At 44.0% G+C, this 16,807-nt stretch overlaps 1 protein-coding gene across 1 annotated transcript; it reads right to left on the bottom strand.

Annotated features, from left to right (window-relative positions):
- Nucleotides 1-6,156: 6,156 nt before the first annotated feature.
- On the bottom strand, nucleotides 6,157-10,865 carry HINFP (histone H4 transcription factor). Its single transcript, XM_006878278.1, is given in 10 exon segments — nucleotides 6,157-6,389; nucleotides 6,391-6,441; nucleotides 6,729-6,853; nucleotides 6,945-7,083; nucleotides 7,170-7,290; nucleotides 7,383-7,460; nucleotides 7,962-8,114; nucleotides 8,296-8,407; nucleotides 8,657-8,886; nucleotides 10,673-10,865. Coding segments are annotated over 10 exon segments (1,269 nt in total). The 5' UTR covers nucleotides 10,863-10,865; the 3' UTR covers nucleotides 6,157-6,319.
- Nucleotides 10,866-16,807: the final 5,942 nt, after the last annotated feature.

Genomic DNA, 16,807 nt, shown 5'->3' with positions numbered 1-16,807 from the left:
AAAGGCCCTCAAAATCTTTGCTTCACAATCCACATTATTTAGGTCAACTCTACTTTGAAGAGGCAGCTCTTTCTGTCGTATTTTGAGTGCCTTTCAACTTAATGAGCTAATCTTCCAACATTATATTAGACAATGTTTTGCTGCTATTCATAAGGTTTTCAGAGACTAATCCCTCAGAAGTGGACTGCCTATTCCTTCTTCCTAGTCTGTTTTTCCACCACTAATCTGTCAGTTTGTCATAATGTGGTGGCTTGTCTGTTGCGGCGATTCTGGAAGCTATGCCATGGGTATTTTAAATACCAGCAGGGTAACCCACAGTGGACAGGTTTCAGATGATCTTCCAGATGAAGATAGACTAGAAAGGAGAGACAAACTACTTCCGAATATTTAGTCACTAAAATCCTTGGAATAGCAGTGAAACACTGGAAGATGAGTCCCTTAAGTTGGAAGGACTCAAGATGCAACTGGGGAAGAGCTGCCTCCTTAAAGTAGAGTTGGCCATGATGACACGAATGAAGTAAAGCCCTTGGGACTTTCATTTGCTGATGGGGCACAACTCAAAATGAAGAGAAACTGCTGTAAACATCTATTAATTATCAGAACATGGAATGTACGAAGTCTGAATCTAGGAAAATTGGAAATTGTCAAAAATGAATAGAATGCATAAATATAGAAATCCTAGGCATTAGTGAGTTGAAATGGACTGGCACTGGCCATCCTGAATCTGACAATCACATGGTTTACTGTGCTGGTAATGACAAAGAGGAATGGTGTCACATTCATCATCAAAAAGAACATATCAAGATCTGTCCTGAAGTACAACACTGTGATAGGATAATATCCATACACTTACAAGGAAGACCAGTTAATACCACTATTATTCAAATTTACACACCAACCACTAAAGCCAGTGATGATGAAATGAAAGAATTCTACCAACTTCTTCACTGTGAAATTGATCAAACATGCAATCATAACGTATTAATAATTACTGGTGGTTGGCATATAAAGAGGATCAGTGGTTGGAAAAATGTGGCCTTGGTGATAGAAATGATGCTGGAGATCCCATGATAGAATTTTGCAAGACCAATGATTTGTTCATTGCAAATAAGTGAAGGTTTGGAGAAAAAGAGTAAGACCCCCAACGAGATGGACTGGCACAATGGCAGCAGCAAAGAGCTCAGGCATAGCAACAATTGTGAGGTAGCCCAGGACCAACCAATGTTTTATTCTGTTTGCATAGAGTCACTATGAGCCAGTACCAACTCGATGGCACCTAACAGGTCTGTTCTTCGCTGAAACCTAACCATCATGGGTGGTGACCCTGCTGGTATTGGAAACACCAGTGGCGTAGCTTCCAGCATCACAGCAACATGCAAACCACTAGTTAAGACAAACTGACAGACATGTGAGGTTAAGCCTACAGTAGCCGTATCCCCAGGTGGTGTCCTATCCAAGTACTAAGCAGGCCCAATCCTGCTTAGTTTATGAGATCAGGCATGTTCAGGGTGGGATAGTCTTTCTATAATCACTTAATAAATTGTTTTTTGTCGATTCTTTAATAGTCTCTACATACACAATCATGTCATCTGCAAACAAAGACAGTTTTATTTCTTGTTTTCCATCTTATGGTACTAGCTAGAACTTTCAGGACAATGTTGAACTGGAGTGGTAAAAAAGGATATCCTTGCCTTAGTCCGAATCTTAGGGAGAAGGCATCCAGTTTCTCACAAAGAAGTATGACCGTGGAAGACTATAGAAAAATTAATGTGTTTGAATTATAGTGCTGTAGAAGAAAATTTAAAGTATCATCGAATGCAGAACAATCTGTTCTGGAAGTACAGCCAGATGTACAGCATTCTAAGGAATGCTCCTTAGAAGCCAGGATGATGACACTTTGTCTCATACTTCAGACTGTTATCAGGAAGGACCAGTCCCTGGACAAGGAGATCATGCTTGGTAATAGTGGAGGGTCAGTGAAAAAGATAAAGATCGCCACGATGGATTAATACAGTGGCAGCAACAATGGACTCTAGCGTCAACAATTGTGAGGATGGCGCAGGACCACACAGTGTTTTGTTCTTTTGTGCATAGGGCTGCTGTGAGTAGGAACCAACACAATGACACTTAACAAGTATGAATTTAATTGCAGGGTTTTTGTAGATGTTCTTTAAGTTAAGAAAATGACCATCTTCCTGGTTTGATGGTTCGTTATCACCAATGGGTGGACTTTGTCAAAAGCTTTTTGTGTTTACTAATATAGTTGGAACCAACAGCACTACCACACACACACACACAGCTTATTCATGTGATGGATTCCATAAATTTTTAAACATTGAATACTGCATATCTGGAATTCCACTTGCTTGTACTGTGATTCTTTCTACATATCTAAAAAACCTTTCTTATTGTGATTTTGGTGAGTTTACTGAACAAATCCATTTTCCATTCAATTCATACACATTTCATGTCATTGATTGCAATCCCCACAGTGAAACAGCACTCATCTCACTTCCCGTTTCCTACTTCACTTGTCCTTCCTATCTTCTGAACTTTGTCCCTGTGCACATGTGGCCCCCCTTTTGCTCTGGAATCCCTGATTGTTCTGAGAAATCTGTACCTCCCTGATGTTATTGTTCACCTTACAGATCTATTGTTTGGCTGAAAGTTGAGCCATGGGGGTAAGTTCAGCACAGGCTAGAAGGGTTTGTACTAAGATTCCTAATCTTGGAGGGTCCACCTATCTCTAGCCTACCAGTGAGCCTGATATTTATTGATTTTGAGTTTTATTTCACATTTTTCTCACACTCTATCCAGGACTTTAATGTGATCCTTTTCAGGAACATCTAGTTCTTCTGGTCCCAGAGTCAAGGAGGGTGAGGTTTGCATGGTCAATTAATCCTTTGGAGTAATGGTTTTCAAGCGCCTTTGATTTTCTTCAGTCTTTGCTGTGAATGAGGGTAGGGGAGACTGGGATGCAGAACATTTTCTTTGCGGACTGAACTAACCTTGATGTACTGAGACTATAGTCTTGAACCCTCAGACCCAGTGATTCATTCCCTCAAGGTGTTTGGTTATTAGCTAAGACGCTTTTATAATTTGGTGCTGTAGGATAAGCACTGGACCGCAAGGTCAGTTTGAACCTTAAGGTGGGCGGTTCAAATTTACCAGCCACTCCTCAAAAACCCATTAGGTAAACTCGATGGCACGTTAACAATACTCTACAGTGGGAATGCAGTGGCTCCATAGGATAAGCACTGTCTTATGAACCACATTGGCAGTTCAAGCCCACCCGTTGCTCCTTGGGAGATAGATGAGGTTTTCTGCTCCCACAAAGATTTAAAAAGCTTCAGAAACCTTAGAATAAGAAGCGCTCCCTCAGCTTCTATTTTTTGCAAAAAATTACAGATAGTTGGTATCATTTCTCTCTTAGATGTTTGAGAAAATTCATCAATGAACCCAAGTGGGACTGGTGCTTTTTCTGGTATGTTACTGATTCAATCTGACATAGATTTAATTTCTCCTTGTGTGAGCTTTGATATTTTGTCTTTCAAGGAATTGGTTCATTTTATCCATCAAATATATAGGCTGGTAGTAAGGGGTAGGATATAAGGTACTCAGGTAATCCAGGAACCAAGTTAGAACACCATGCGTCTGAATGTACATTTTCTCGAGGAAAGCATCTATTTCTTCATTAGCTCTCGAGGTGCTTGAAACACCCAAAACGTAAGACCTTTTTATTTCTTTCCAGCCAATTCTCAGCTCCTTGTGTACATTCTTAAGGTCCCTGACACTTTAGAAGGGGAAATAAAATCCTCTCAGTCATCTTAGTAGGGAGGAAGCTGCCAAAAAGATTTCTGGGCCTTTAGAAAGAAGAGACTTTCTGCTCCCATAAAGATTTATAGCCTCGGAAACCCTGTACAGGGTCGCTATGGGTCAGAACTGACTCGACAGCACTTAACAACAATAATTAATAAAGGACCTTTTATAAAAAGAGCATTTACCTATTGCAGTTAGAGAGAAAAAAATCTCTTTCATTAATTCTATCAGTCATTTCCTGGTATGGCACTGCGGGTTAATGCACTGGACTGCAAGGTCGGTTTGAACCGCAAAGTATGAGGTTCAAGCTCACCAGTCGCTCCTCAGAAACCTTATGCAGGGTCACTATGAGTCGGAACTATCTCAATGGCACTTAACAACACCATAATCCACTAGGACAGATGCTAAGAATACAAAGATGAAGAAAACCCAGGACCTGCCTTTGAGGGACATAAAGGAGGAAAGACTCAATTAGGCGTAGTGATAGAAGCCATCATGGTATAGTTAGGAAGCTCAAAACAGGATTAAACAATGTTACCTGGGAAAGTGCTCAGGAAAGGCTTCATCTAGGAAGTGACTAGAGCTGATCACTGAAAGGAGGCTATTTGCCATGTCTCTCCTTAGACAAACCTAAAGAGGTATTACTTTTCAGTCTACAGTACTGAGGGTAGTAGGCCATACAGAGACCAAACTGGGAAGACAGTCTGGGTCACATAAGCAGATTTGTGTTTTAGAATTCTGTTAATGACACGGAGTACCAATCAGAAGAGTGATAAGACTAGACTGTAAGCATAGACAAGTTAGGGAGCTGCTACAGGAATTCAGGCAAGAAATTATGAGGGCTTTAAGGTTGGAATTAGGGAATCCTGATATGGTGCTGTAGGATAAACACTGGACTGCTAATTGCAAAGTCGGTGGTTCAAACCCAGCAGCCTATACAGGGTTGCTATGAGTCAGAACCAACTTGACAGCACTTAACAAAGTTGTATCTACAAGAGCCCCTTCAAGAGATGGTGGTATGTTCTCAACTAAAAAATAACTAAAATTAGAACGAGAGAGAAAGATGGTGAGATGGAGGAAAAGAAACATGAACTAAAACTGTCCTGCTTAGAGCACTCCCTGGATGCCTGCACTCATTTCACCACTCACTCCTGGTCCCTTGACCAATCAAGTACAGTCCCTTCTCCGCCCCAAGTAGGCCATCAGATAGATAAAGGAAAAGGCTTTTCTTTCATCTTTCACCCACTCTCCACCCAGCTTCCTTCTCAAGCCCACGGGTAAAGAACCCTGACCCTGGAGGTACTGCGTTCTAATCAGGTTCCTGTCCATCACTTTGAAACTCAAAGGGTGTGGCCATGGTCAGCTGCTCTATCTTCTGGGTTGAGCCCATTCTTGTCCATTCTACTGCTACTGCCCACATGTGGTAAAATGCCCTCCATAGCAACAGCAGAAACTCTAAGAAGGCAAGAAGTCACAATAGAAGAGAGGCAGGGGATCAAAACAGTGCAAAACCTAACCAAAAACATCTAGTCACTGAAAAGGGAACAAGCCTAATTACTTAGCTGTACTTCTGGGAAGCTGTAGTTCCTCATTGCCTAGCTAAATGTCACCAAACATAGGAAGAGAAAATGAGTACCCACTCAAGTGCTTCTTTTATTATTATTATTACAAAAAAACTGTTACACACATACTCAGTACCTTCAATCTCATCCCTGAGGATAACCATGAAACTCCCTGGGGTTGCTGAAAGAACCCTCAAGAGGGAAATGGCTGCCTGGTTCACAATGTCCTGGCTGGTTTCAGGAAATGGTCCTTGTAGAGAACAGTTATGTCACCCCTGAGCCTAAGGACCCCCAGAGATGGGAATGAATGTAGATTCACTAACGGACTAATCACTGTCCAGCATGTGTGGGGGATTTATGGGTAAGCCTGATAATCTTCCCCCTAACCACGAGCACACACATCCATGACGTTCTCCTTAGGATCTCCACAAGCCATGGCAAAGAGGAGCTCTTAATTAGGAGAATGATTCCAGCCTGGTCCAGAGTAGAAGCACATTGCTCTGTGCACCACTCTTAAGAGGAATCCATTCATAAGTGCTGCCCACAAGGGCTGCTGCCACCAGACTGGCTCAGACCTCAGGATCTGAGGTAGGAATGGTCAGGCTCAGAAGCCTTCACATCACCTGAACCTTGGGTTCCTCAGCTGTTCCCTGAAGCTAGCTCAGTGGGAGAGGGAGGTTCTCCTGGGGCATCAGACAGCACATAGTACACAATCTCTTGCTGACCTTGGTCACTGGTCTGATTCACCATGTGGATGACAGGACTGGGGGTTTCTTGAGGGGCTGGGAGGGCCATCCCTTCACCACCCTCTTCAGCCTCTTCCTCCTTAGGGCCCGGCTCCCCTGGCACTGTTTCTAGAAGGATGCCCTGCAGGCTACTGTCATCCAGCGATGCTCCCAGACCCGATCCCTGCTGGGGCTGCCGTAGCAGTTGCTGCGTCAGTTCCACACTCTCATAGCGAACCAGCTGCAGCCGCATATAGCCATCTTCATGCTCCTTGTACCTGGGAGGAGCATAAAGGGCAGCAAACATAGGCAGGGCTGCTGAAATGGCCTGGAGACTAGTAAGGGAAGGTTAAAAGGTGAGGGATGGACGAGCTCCTGGAATTCTGAGTGGTAACAGTTGAAAACAAAAAATGGCTCTCATTTAATATGCAGAAGAAAAGGCAGGAAAGAAAGATCATTAAAATGTAGAAGAATCTTCTTTGTTCTACCCAGATTCTTAGAATTGAGTCTAATGGAGACGGTGGACATAAAAACACCATGAGAGTTAAAGTTTCTGACCTGCTAAAAAAAGTGTGGGTGAAAGTTGTACAGGAATTTTGGGGGGAAGGGCTGAGACACATACCGAAAACGGGGGTGCCCTGAAGGCCACTTGAACTGATGCTTCTTGCGAAGGTGCACGGTGAGATTGTTGCCCCGAGTGAAACATTTGTCACACACATGGCATTTGTACCTTGGCTCTGAGTCCCCCTGGTGGGAACAGACAGAGAAGTGAGGCCAGCTCTTCCTGGTGGGCTCTCCTGACACTTGTAGCCCTTCCCTCCATCCCAGCCCCACTCACTTCATGGACTTTGCGGAAATGGGACTTAACAGAGCAGAGGGATCTGGCACTGAAGCTGCAGTTCTCGAAGTCACACCTGTAGGCTGGCTCCTTACTATGTGTGTCTAGGTGCTTCCAGAGGTCAATCAGGTTCTTGCAGCTGCCAGGAGAGGACACGAGGGGTTGGAGGACATGAGCGGGACCTTGGACCACAGGCTCTATGTTTGCTGACCTGGCTTCCCTTACCTGTAGTCACAGTAGTCACATTTAAAGGGCCGGTCCTCACTGTGGCGAAAGCGCATGTGGTTGCGGAGGGAGGAGGGCAGCGGGCAGGTCATGTCACAGAGAGAGCACTTATAGTGATTCACTGCAGAGCAGAGAGGGGCTGTGCTAGAGGGGCTGTGCTTGAGGAGCTGCTGGGGGGGGGAAGGGGGGAGGGAGGAGCGGCAGGACCCTCACCATGGTTGCGCATGTGGTCTCTCAACAGCCGTTCTGTGGCAAACCTCTTGGAACAGTGGGAGCACTGAAAGCGTTGCTCTGAGGTAGGGCAGGCGGGAGAAAGAGGAGCTGAGGGGGGGCAGGGGAGACACCAGGGAGAGGGCCACCACCCCAGGTAGAAGGGAACCCCAGAGAGAAAAAGGGAGGTCAGAGAGCTATGGATGGACAGATTATCATGGAAAAGGCATGGGACTCAGAGGCAAGAACCTGAGTTATTTCTCCACTTTGGCACTTACTAGCTGTGTGATCTCAGGTAAGTGACTTAACCTCTCTGAGCCTCAGTTTCCTCATCTGAAAAAATGGGGACAAGAAACTTCCCTCATGGGACTGTTGTAAGGATTAACTGAGATAATACAGCACACAGTAGATAGGCACTGAACGAAAGATTCAATGAATGTTCATCAGCAGAGAGGATGTGGGTGGGATGGCTGAGCCTGAAAGGTACCTTCAATGGCCACCTCCCCAGGGAATATGTTACTAACCCTCACCCCAAGCAGAACTGCCTGTACTTACTTACTCCCTTCTTCTCTGATTACTTACGATCCAATGAAGTCTGACGCCGAATGTGATCTAAGAATTTTGTGTTGTTGGCAAACATGCCTCCACACGTGGGGCAGGCCACCACCTTCTCCTGGGTATGGCTGCGGAGGTGCTCTCGAAGCTTACAGCGGTCCTTGAAGGTGCTGGTACACTCTGGGAAGGAAGGCCCAGTCAGCCTTCAGCTACAAACTCCCAGGGGCGGTTTTGGTCCCCGCAAATCTCCCCAGCCAGCCGCCAACTTTGCCCTTCAGAACTGGTCCCATCCCTAGCTGCCCCAGCCCCTAGGCAACCCCCGGGGTTCCTTTCAGGGGCTAGCAGTTAAGAGTGGCCCTACCTTTCCAGCCACACAGCACCACATGGTTGTCCTTGCCAACGGCTTGGTATTCACAGCACAGGCTGTGCGCTTCCACATGCCGATAGAACCACTCAGGGTTGTCGAAGGAGCTCTGTGCCAGGGCAACTTGGGGTAAGGACTGAGGGTAGCTGGAGGGCCTCGTCCCTATGTGCCCAAAGGGGCTTGTTGGCTTTCTCCCACAATTAACTTGGTGGGGATGGGAATGTTTGAGGGAGGGGATTACACAGAAATAGTGAGTTACTAGAGGAATCTTGGGAATAAAAGGCATCCCTGAAAGGGTCTAGGCATCCTGAGCTAAGATCCCCAACTTCCAACCCTACTACTGGTACTGCCAGCTGACCTCGCAGTGTTCCCACAGACACAGGAAGTGGTCAGGGATGTCAGGGATCACATTCCGGCTCTGGAAGTCCAGGATGCAAGGGCTGAGGTCAGCCTGGCTTTGCAAGGCCTGCAGCCCCCACTGTTTTAGTTTGGTATGGTAACAGTGGAAGTAGACATGGCGGATGAGGTCAGCAGAACTGTCCAGAGAACAAAAGCCACATTCCTGCCACAAGCAGGAGAATTCTTCCTCTGCAAAAAAGGTTAAGAGAGAGAGGGGTTGCTTTCCGAGGTTCAGCTTTCCTTCCACCTGTAACACTTGTAGGGAGTGAGGAGGCCTGACTCTGCCCATACTACAGGACTTCATTCAGTGAATGCCAGTATTTAATGACGTGCCATGAACTGGGGATATAACAACAAACAGAAAGAGTTCAATTTCTTGCTCTCACATAGCTTTCAGTCAGGGAGAGAGAGTAATCAAATAATCACATCTGTAAATATAAAACCGTCTCCAGTGCTATGAAATGGGGTGGGGGTGGGGAGACAGTATATGGAACTATAAAAGTATTAAACAAAAGGTAATTTGCTCATATACACACACATGCAGAGAGGGGTCAAAAAGAATGCTCACTGAAGTCACAAACTGCCCCTGTATTATTAAGATCAGATGGATGAGAGAAGTTATAAACTAGGTGAAGTGTGGTCTAGTGTGTGCAAAGGGGCAGAAACTCTTGAGTTAGCAGGTATGGCTGGCATGCACAACCTCTAGCTCAGAGTTTCCAGTGTTCCAGAGGAAGGTCTATTCTAATCTATGTCCTGTCCAAACGTTATCAATGTTTTATAAGACTGCACCTGTTTTGAAAGTATTTTAAATATATAAATATGTGTGTGTACAAAATATGTTTATGTATGAATTACAATTTGACTTTTGAAACTGTTATAATTCCTATTCACTAGACTTGAAAAAGAACTGAGGGCTGAAGAAAGGAGAGCTGCTTTTATATTTCTGAGAGAGCATTAGTTTTTCAACCCACTGTGATCCATCAGTGAGTGGGAAATCATTTGGTAAATTGCAAACCACTTTTAAAAAAATAAAAACAAATAGATCATTTCAGAAAGCATGTAGTAAGTATTGCTTCACATTTTTGGGGGGGGCAACTTTTGTATACAAGGTCATGATTGTACATTTATTTAAAAGGTAAAATGTATTCCTAACTAGGGTAAAAGTGTTTTTTTTGTTCTTTTTTTAATATGATAAACACTACCAGGCTGCCAACAACTTGTACAAAATGATCCTTTCTTGTGTTTAAAAATGTATATATTATTTATTTGAGTTTATATACACAAACAAATTTGTCTTGGAAGAAGTACAGCAAAAATACTTCTTAGAAGCAAGGATGGCAAGACTTCAGCTTACGTACTTTGGGATATGCTATCAGGAGGGACCAGTCTCTGGAAAAGGACATCATTCTTGGTAAAGTAGAGGGTCAACAAGAAAGAAGAATACCTTCAACAATATGGATTAACACAGTGGAGGCAACAATGAACTCACATAGTAACAAGTGTGAGGATGGCACAGGACCATACAGTGTTTTATGCTATTGTACAGAGGATTGTTTTGAGTTGGAACTGACTGGATGGCACCTAACAACAACAATAATGTATACACATGTAGAAGGAGGTCAAAAGTAATGCTTGCTATTGTTAGCATTTAGAGTCCTGGTATGGCACTGAAGAATAAGCACCGGATTGCTAACCACAAGGTCAGCAGTGCAAACCCACCAGACGCTCCTCGGAAACCCTATATGGGGAAATCATAAGTTAGAACCAACTTGATGGCACTTAACAATTGTTAGTAATTGTCTCTTCATGGCAATATGGCAGATTCATTCCTTATATTCTAACTGATTGAGTTTTCTACATGTCTACAATGTTCTATCCATAATGTAGACAAAATACCCACCATTAAGAAAACAAACCACTTCTATTACCCCAGGTGGCTGTCTCACTCTGGGACACTCCAGTCCTGCTCCCTTACCCAGGGGGTCGTCATCCTCCTCCTCCTCGTCCTCTTGAGAGCTGTGCAGGTGCTGCTGCAGGTGTTGCTGCAGGTGCTGAGTGACGTGCTCACAGAATGCCTCCATGGCCGAGCACACAAAGGAGCAGGACCCCCACTCACACTGCAGGCCCAGGTTATCCTTTCGGGACACTTTCCCAGGGGGCGGCATGCCTTCACCCTAGCGGAAGAGAAAGAAATCCACAGCTGCAAGGATTCTACCCCAAGTCCCACTAAGGGTAAATAGCTCAGAAGGGAGCCCACTGAGAACCAACAGGCAGTTTTCTAGGACAGATACAAAAGTATCTTGTACTATTTCTGTAAGAGTTGAGTAGCGGTTCCCGAAACCCCTTAAAGCTGTCTGGCATTCTTAGAAAAGGAGAACAAAAACTAGCATTATTAAGCATGAGCTAGGCACTTTAACACATTTCCTCATTAAGCCTCAGAGCAACCCTACCAAGAAGGAAGCATTCCTGTGGGAATCCAGTGGAGGTTCAAAGGGATGGTTCTGGAAAGGAACCAAAGTTCAAATTCAGGCTCCACTGTCAACCACCTACAAGTCAGCCTTCTACTCCTGAATTTCCTCATCTGCAAAACTGGGGATAACAACACTTCATGTTTTTAATTTCATACTTACTATAGGATTCCTAAGGAGCTCTGGTAGTATAGTGGTTAAGAATTGGGTTGTGAACCTTCAGGTCAGCAGTTCGAAACTGCCAGCTGTTCCACGGGAGAAATATGAGGCTTTCTATTCATGTAAAGATTTACAGCCTCGGAAACCCTGTACAGGGTCGCTATGAGTCGGAACCGACTCCACAGCACACCACAATGACATAGGAGTCCTGGTGTGGCATTGCAGGATAATGCGCTAGACTGCAATGTCGGTTTGAACCAAAGGTCGGCAGTTCAAGCTCACCAGCCACTCCTCAGAAACCCTATACAGGGTCGCCATGAGTCGGAACTGACTCGATGGCACTTCACAACACCATATACCAAGTCCTGGTGTGGCACTGTAGGATAAGCACTGGGCTCCAAACCACAAGGTCTGCAATTCAAGCCCACCAGCAGCTCCTCAGAAACCCTACAGAGGGTCATTATAAGTCAGTACCATCTCCACATCACTTGACAACATGTACCAAGCAGGAGTTCTGATGTGGCGCTATAGGATAAGCACTGGACTGCTAACTGCAAGGCCGGTGTTTCAAACCCACCAGCTGTTCCTTGGAAACCCTAAACAGGTCTGTTTTGACTTGGAACTAACTCAAGAGCACTCAACAACAACATATGCCATGTAAGGAACCCTGGTGATGCTACAGGCTAGGCAATGGGTTGCTACCTGCAAGGTTGGCAGTTCAAATGTATTAACCTCTCCATGGGAGAAAGATGAGGCTTTCTGCTCTGATAAAAATTTAGTCTCGGAAACTCATAGGGTAACTATGAGTTAGAACCAGCTTGATGGCAATGAGTTTGGTTTGGTTTATGTACCAAAAGTACAATATATAATGTAAACACTTTGCTTTCATTATGCTATTTAATTACCAACACTACCTATGAGGCAGGCATTACATTTAACCTCAGGTATAGATGAGAATTTATGGCTCAAAGATGTTAGCCAACTTGTCTAAAGCCACACCAGTGGTATGTAAGGGTCACACTGGCCGACCCCACAGTCCACATGCTTTCTACTCTACACAGCCTGCAGCTGACCCAGAAGTCTCTTATTTCTTGCTGCATCATGTCATAAGCCCTTGCCAAGCTGTCTAAACCACCCAACCGGCCTTTGCCTTACCTGTCCAGTTTATTCCAGCACTCTGCTCACACTCTCTGAACGAAAATGTGGATTCTCTTTGAACATAAGCTCCACAAATACAGAGGCACACCTGTCTACCTTATATGGTACCTCTGGTGTCTGTACAGTGTTTTTGTTGTTGTTGTTGTTAAATGCCATCAAGTTGGTTCTGACTCATAGCGACCCTGTGCAGGGTTTTCAAGGAGCGTCTGGTAGGTTTGAACTGCCAACCTTGCAGTTCAAACCAACCTTGCAGCACAGTGCTTATCCTACAGTGCTACACTAGGACTCTAGTACTGTGCTAAGCATGCTTAAAACCATTGTCATTGAGTCAAGTCCAACTCACAGCAACCCTATAGGGCAAGAGAACTGTTCTCTAGGGTTTCCAAGACTGTAAATCTTTATAGAAACATACAGGCTCATCTTTCTCCCATGGAGCAGCTGATAGGTTTGAACTGCTGATCTTACAGTTAGCAGCCCAATGTATAACTCACTACGCCATGTAAAGAACATTTGTTGAAGAAAGCTGGATGAAAAACTAAAGGGTCTCAATTTTTAACAAGCATACAAATGCAGAATTCTACTGCCTCTTCCCTAAGATCCTGCTTGAGGAAGGCTGGGGTTAAGTCTAGAAATCTGCCCTTTTAACTCAATCCCTAGATAGTTCTGATGCAGGCAGTTCCAAGAACAGATTTTGAGGAACACTGGAGTAAAAGAGTTTCCTTCAATCAAAAAAAACAGAACAGCCGAAGATGACTGCAAGCAAAAGCTCTGGGGAGAGAAAAGGGACACTATGAAGCCTGACTCTGTCCCCGAAGAGTCAGCTTCTCCTTGGGGATTCTCACTGATTCCTGCTACCTACACTATAGTGAGTCCTGAAAGAAGGTGGGATACTGCTCCATTTAGCCCACCTCCGACATGTAGGAATCCAGAATTATGAAAGGGGAAAAAAGCAGTAACAGAAAATACAACATACACAATATCTACAAGTACTATATCTAAGTGCTAACCATAGAAACTCCTCTTTAATCCTTAGCCTTCCCCCTCCTTAGTGAAGAGTCCCAATCAGTCTGGATACTCAGGTGTACAATGGTTTGTTAGGTACCCCCCAGATTAACAGTGAGTTCTATTAGGAGAAAATGTTGATAACTTTTTTAGGCTAGGAAAAGTAGGAAAAGCCAGAAGTAAAATCCCAAATCTCTGACTCCTACTACCTACAGGATCAAGTCCACTTAGTACAGCACACACGGCTCTCCTACAAAGGACCTCATTTCTTCAAGGACTAGATAAAGGCACTAACATGTGTTGAGGGCCTACTGTGTGCCCACCCGGTGGTGAGCCCTCACTATACTTCAACTTATTTAGTATAAGGGAGCTTGGGTACCATCACAAAGACTATACGTTTGCCCCCATACCATGCTGCTTCTCTGGCCTCCTCTAATTCAATCACCCCCTCTGCCTAAGTAACTTCTCCTCACCCTTCTAGCCCAAATGTCCCCAAATTGCCCAAATTGGCAATCTACTTCCCAATGCACTCACACTTAACTGCAATATCCCACTTCCTGGCTCCACAGCACTCTGTACATACCTGCATTGGTACGAAGGAACAGATGTTTGTTTCCCCTGAACTAGGAGCTTCTCAGAGTAGAGACAGTCACTTTGTTGTTGTTAAATGCCGTTGAGTCAATTCCAATCCATAGCAACCCTATACAGGGTTTCCAAGGAGCAGCTGGTAAGCTTGAACCACTTGACCCTGCAGTTCAAACGGCTATGTAGTCTGGCACATTAACCCACAGTGCCACATGGTCACTTACTCACTTCTTATTCCCAGCATCACCACAAAGCACTATACACCCTGGATGCCCAATAAATATCCAATCTGAACACATTCCAGGGAAACTTCCTAACTACCTCACCTCTCAGTGATTAATCTTGCTTCTTGGTCCTATGGCTTACATAGTTGATACCATAAAACTTCACCCTTAATTTCATGCAGCCTATGGTCACCCTGTGTGTTTTATTCTCGTCTACCCAACTGGTACAGCGCTGTGGGTTAATGTGTTAGGCTGCAGTCAGTTTGGACCACAAAGTCAATGGTTCCGAGAGCACCAGCCAATCCTCGAAAACTCTATAAAGGGTCGCTATGGGTCAGAACTGACTCAACAGCACTTAACAACAACAACAACCCAACTGGACTATAAGCTGCTTCTAAGCAGAAACTCTATCACAACCATCTGTGTCCGTTTCTTTGCCAAGCATAATGCTGAACATAAATATTCTAAACACATCCCTGCTGTTAGACTTGTGGGTAAGACCCAGGAGGCAGGCCAACTAGAGAATCTAGAATGACCTGAAACAGGGAATGCAATCTGGACCACACCTTTCATTATCAACCCACTTTCTTCAATTCCTCTCCCTTTGCCTTGCTTGTTTTGACCCAGCAGAGCTGTGAAGCAGACTGAGACTATATGGTCACCACTCCTCTTTTTGTAAGCAGAGAATGAAAATGAGGCAACTCAGACACTGGAAAGGACACTGGGCCAGCTGGCTCTGTTCAAGTTTCCTGTCTCAATGATTTTACCTTGCTGAAAATAATACTGGGGGGTAGGAGGCTTTCAAAAGTTCATGGAAAAATTCCACTATTTTTTTTTCTCTATTATCTTTTAATTCCCTTTCCCCACAAATTTTTGAAGCACCTATCATATAACATTAAGTGTTTCCACCTGTCATCTATCAATCTGTCATACAGTAGGGGCTTATGTTGTTGTGACAGAGGAAGCTGTGCCATCAGTATATCAAATCCCAGCAAACTCACCCATGGAGGACAGGTTTCAGCAGAGCTACCAGACTAAGAGACTGGGAAGAAAGATCTGGCAATTTACTTCTAAAGAAACTAGCCAGAGATGGATAGCAGAACACTGTCTGATACAGCGCTGGAAGACCAGCCCCTCCACTTCAAAGGTACCCCAAATACAACTGGGAAAGAGCTGACTCCCAAAGCTGACTTCCAAAAAAGAGTAGACCATAATGATAAATATGAATAAAGCTTCTGGACTCTTCATTTGCTGATATGGCATGGCTCAAAATGAGAAGAAACAGAACACAGAATGTACAAAGTATGAATCTAGGAAAATTTGAAGTTATTAAAAATGAAATGGAATGCTTGACAATCGAGTCGCAAGGCAATAGTGAATTGAAATAGACTGGTAGTAGCCATTTTGAAACTGATAATCATATGGTCTACTCTGTTGGGAATAACAAAAGAATGGTGTCACATTCAACTTGAAAAAGAACATTTCAAGATCTCTCCATCATGACAAACAGGGTCTTGGTGCGGTGCTGTAGCATAAAGCACTGGCTGGTTCTGCAACATCAGAGCCCAGTCCTGAAGGGCTCATGAGAAGTCTGAGGTGCTCCCCCTTTTCTTGCCAAAGAATCGGATGGTGTCAGTGCCAGAATAATACCCTTATGTCTGCAAGCAATACCAGATAATGTGGCTATTATTAAAATTTATGCACAAAACACTAATGCTGTATATAAAGCAACTGATGATTTGTACCAAACTCCTGCAGTCTGAAATTGATCAAACATGTAATTAAGATGCAGTGATAATTACTGGTGATTGGAATGCAAAAGTTAGAAACAAAAAAGAATTCGTTGTTGGAAAATATGGTCTTGGGGATAAAAATTAAACAGGAGATTGATTACATGATAGAATTTTAAAAGACCAATGACTTATTCATTGTAAATAACTTTTTCAACAACATAAACCATAACTATACATGTGCATTGAGATGTAATCCATACTGAAGGCTGTGCTCTTTGATCTTCGTCTGTAAACGTTTTAAGTCCTCGTCATTTTCAGCAAGCAAGGTTGTATCATCTGCATATCTCAGGTTGTTAAGCAGTCTTCCTTCAATCCTGATGCCACGTTTTTCTACATAGAACCCAGCGTCTCGGATTATTTGCTCAGCATACATGTTGAATAAGTACGGTGAATGAATACAACCTTGTCGCACACCTCTCATAATTTTAAATCATTCAGTGTTCCCATGTTGTTTGAACAACTGCCTCTTGGTCCAGATTCCTCATGAGCACAATTAAGTGTTCCGGAATACTCATACTTCGCAATATTGTCCATAACTTGTCATGATCCACACAATCAAAAGCCTTTGTGCAGTCAATGAAGCACAGGTAAACATCCTTCTGATAGTCTCTGCTTTCAGCCAAGATCCATCAGACATCAGCAATGATATCCCTCGTTCCATGGCCTCTTCTGAATACAGCTTGAAACTCTGGAAGTTCTCTATCAATGTATGATTGTAGGC

The sequence above is a fragment of the Chrysochloris asiatica genome, unplaced genomic scaffold (assembly GCF_000296735.1).
Source record: "Chrysochloris asiatica unplaced genomic scaffold, ChrAsi1.0 scaffold00008, whole genome shotgun sequence".
NCBI classification, from domain to species: Eukaryota; Metazoa; Chordata; class Mammalia; order Afrosoricida; family Chrysochloridae; genus Chrysochloris; species Chrysochloris asiatica.
Note: the sequence above shows the minus strand (reverse complement) of the source record. Positions and strands in the feature narration are given on the sequence as shown.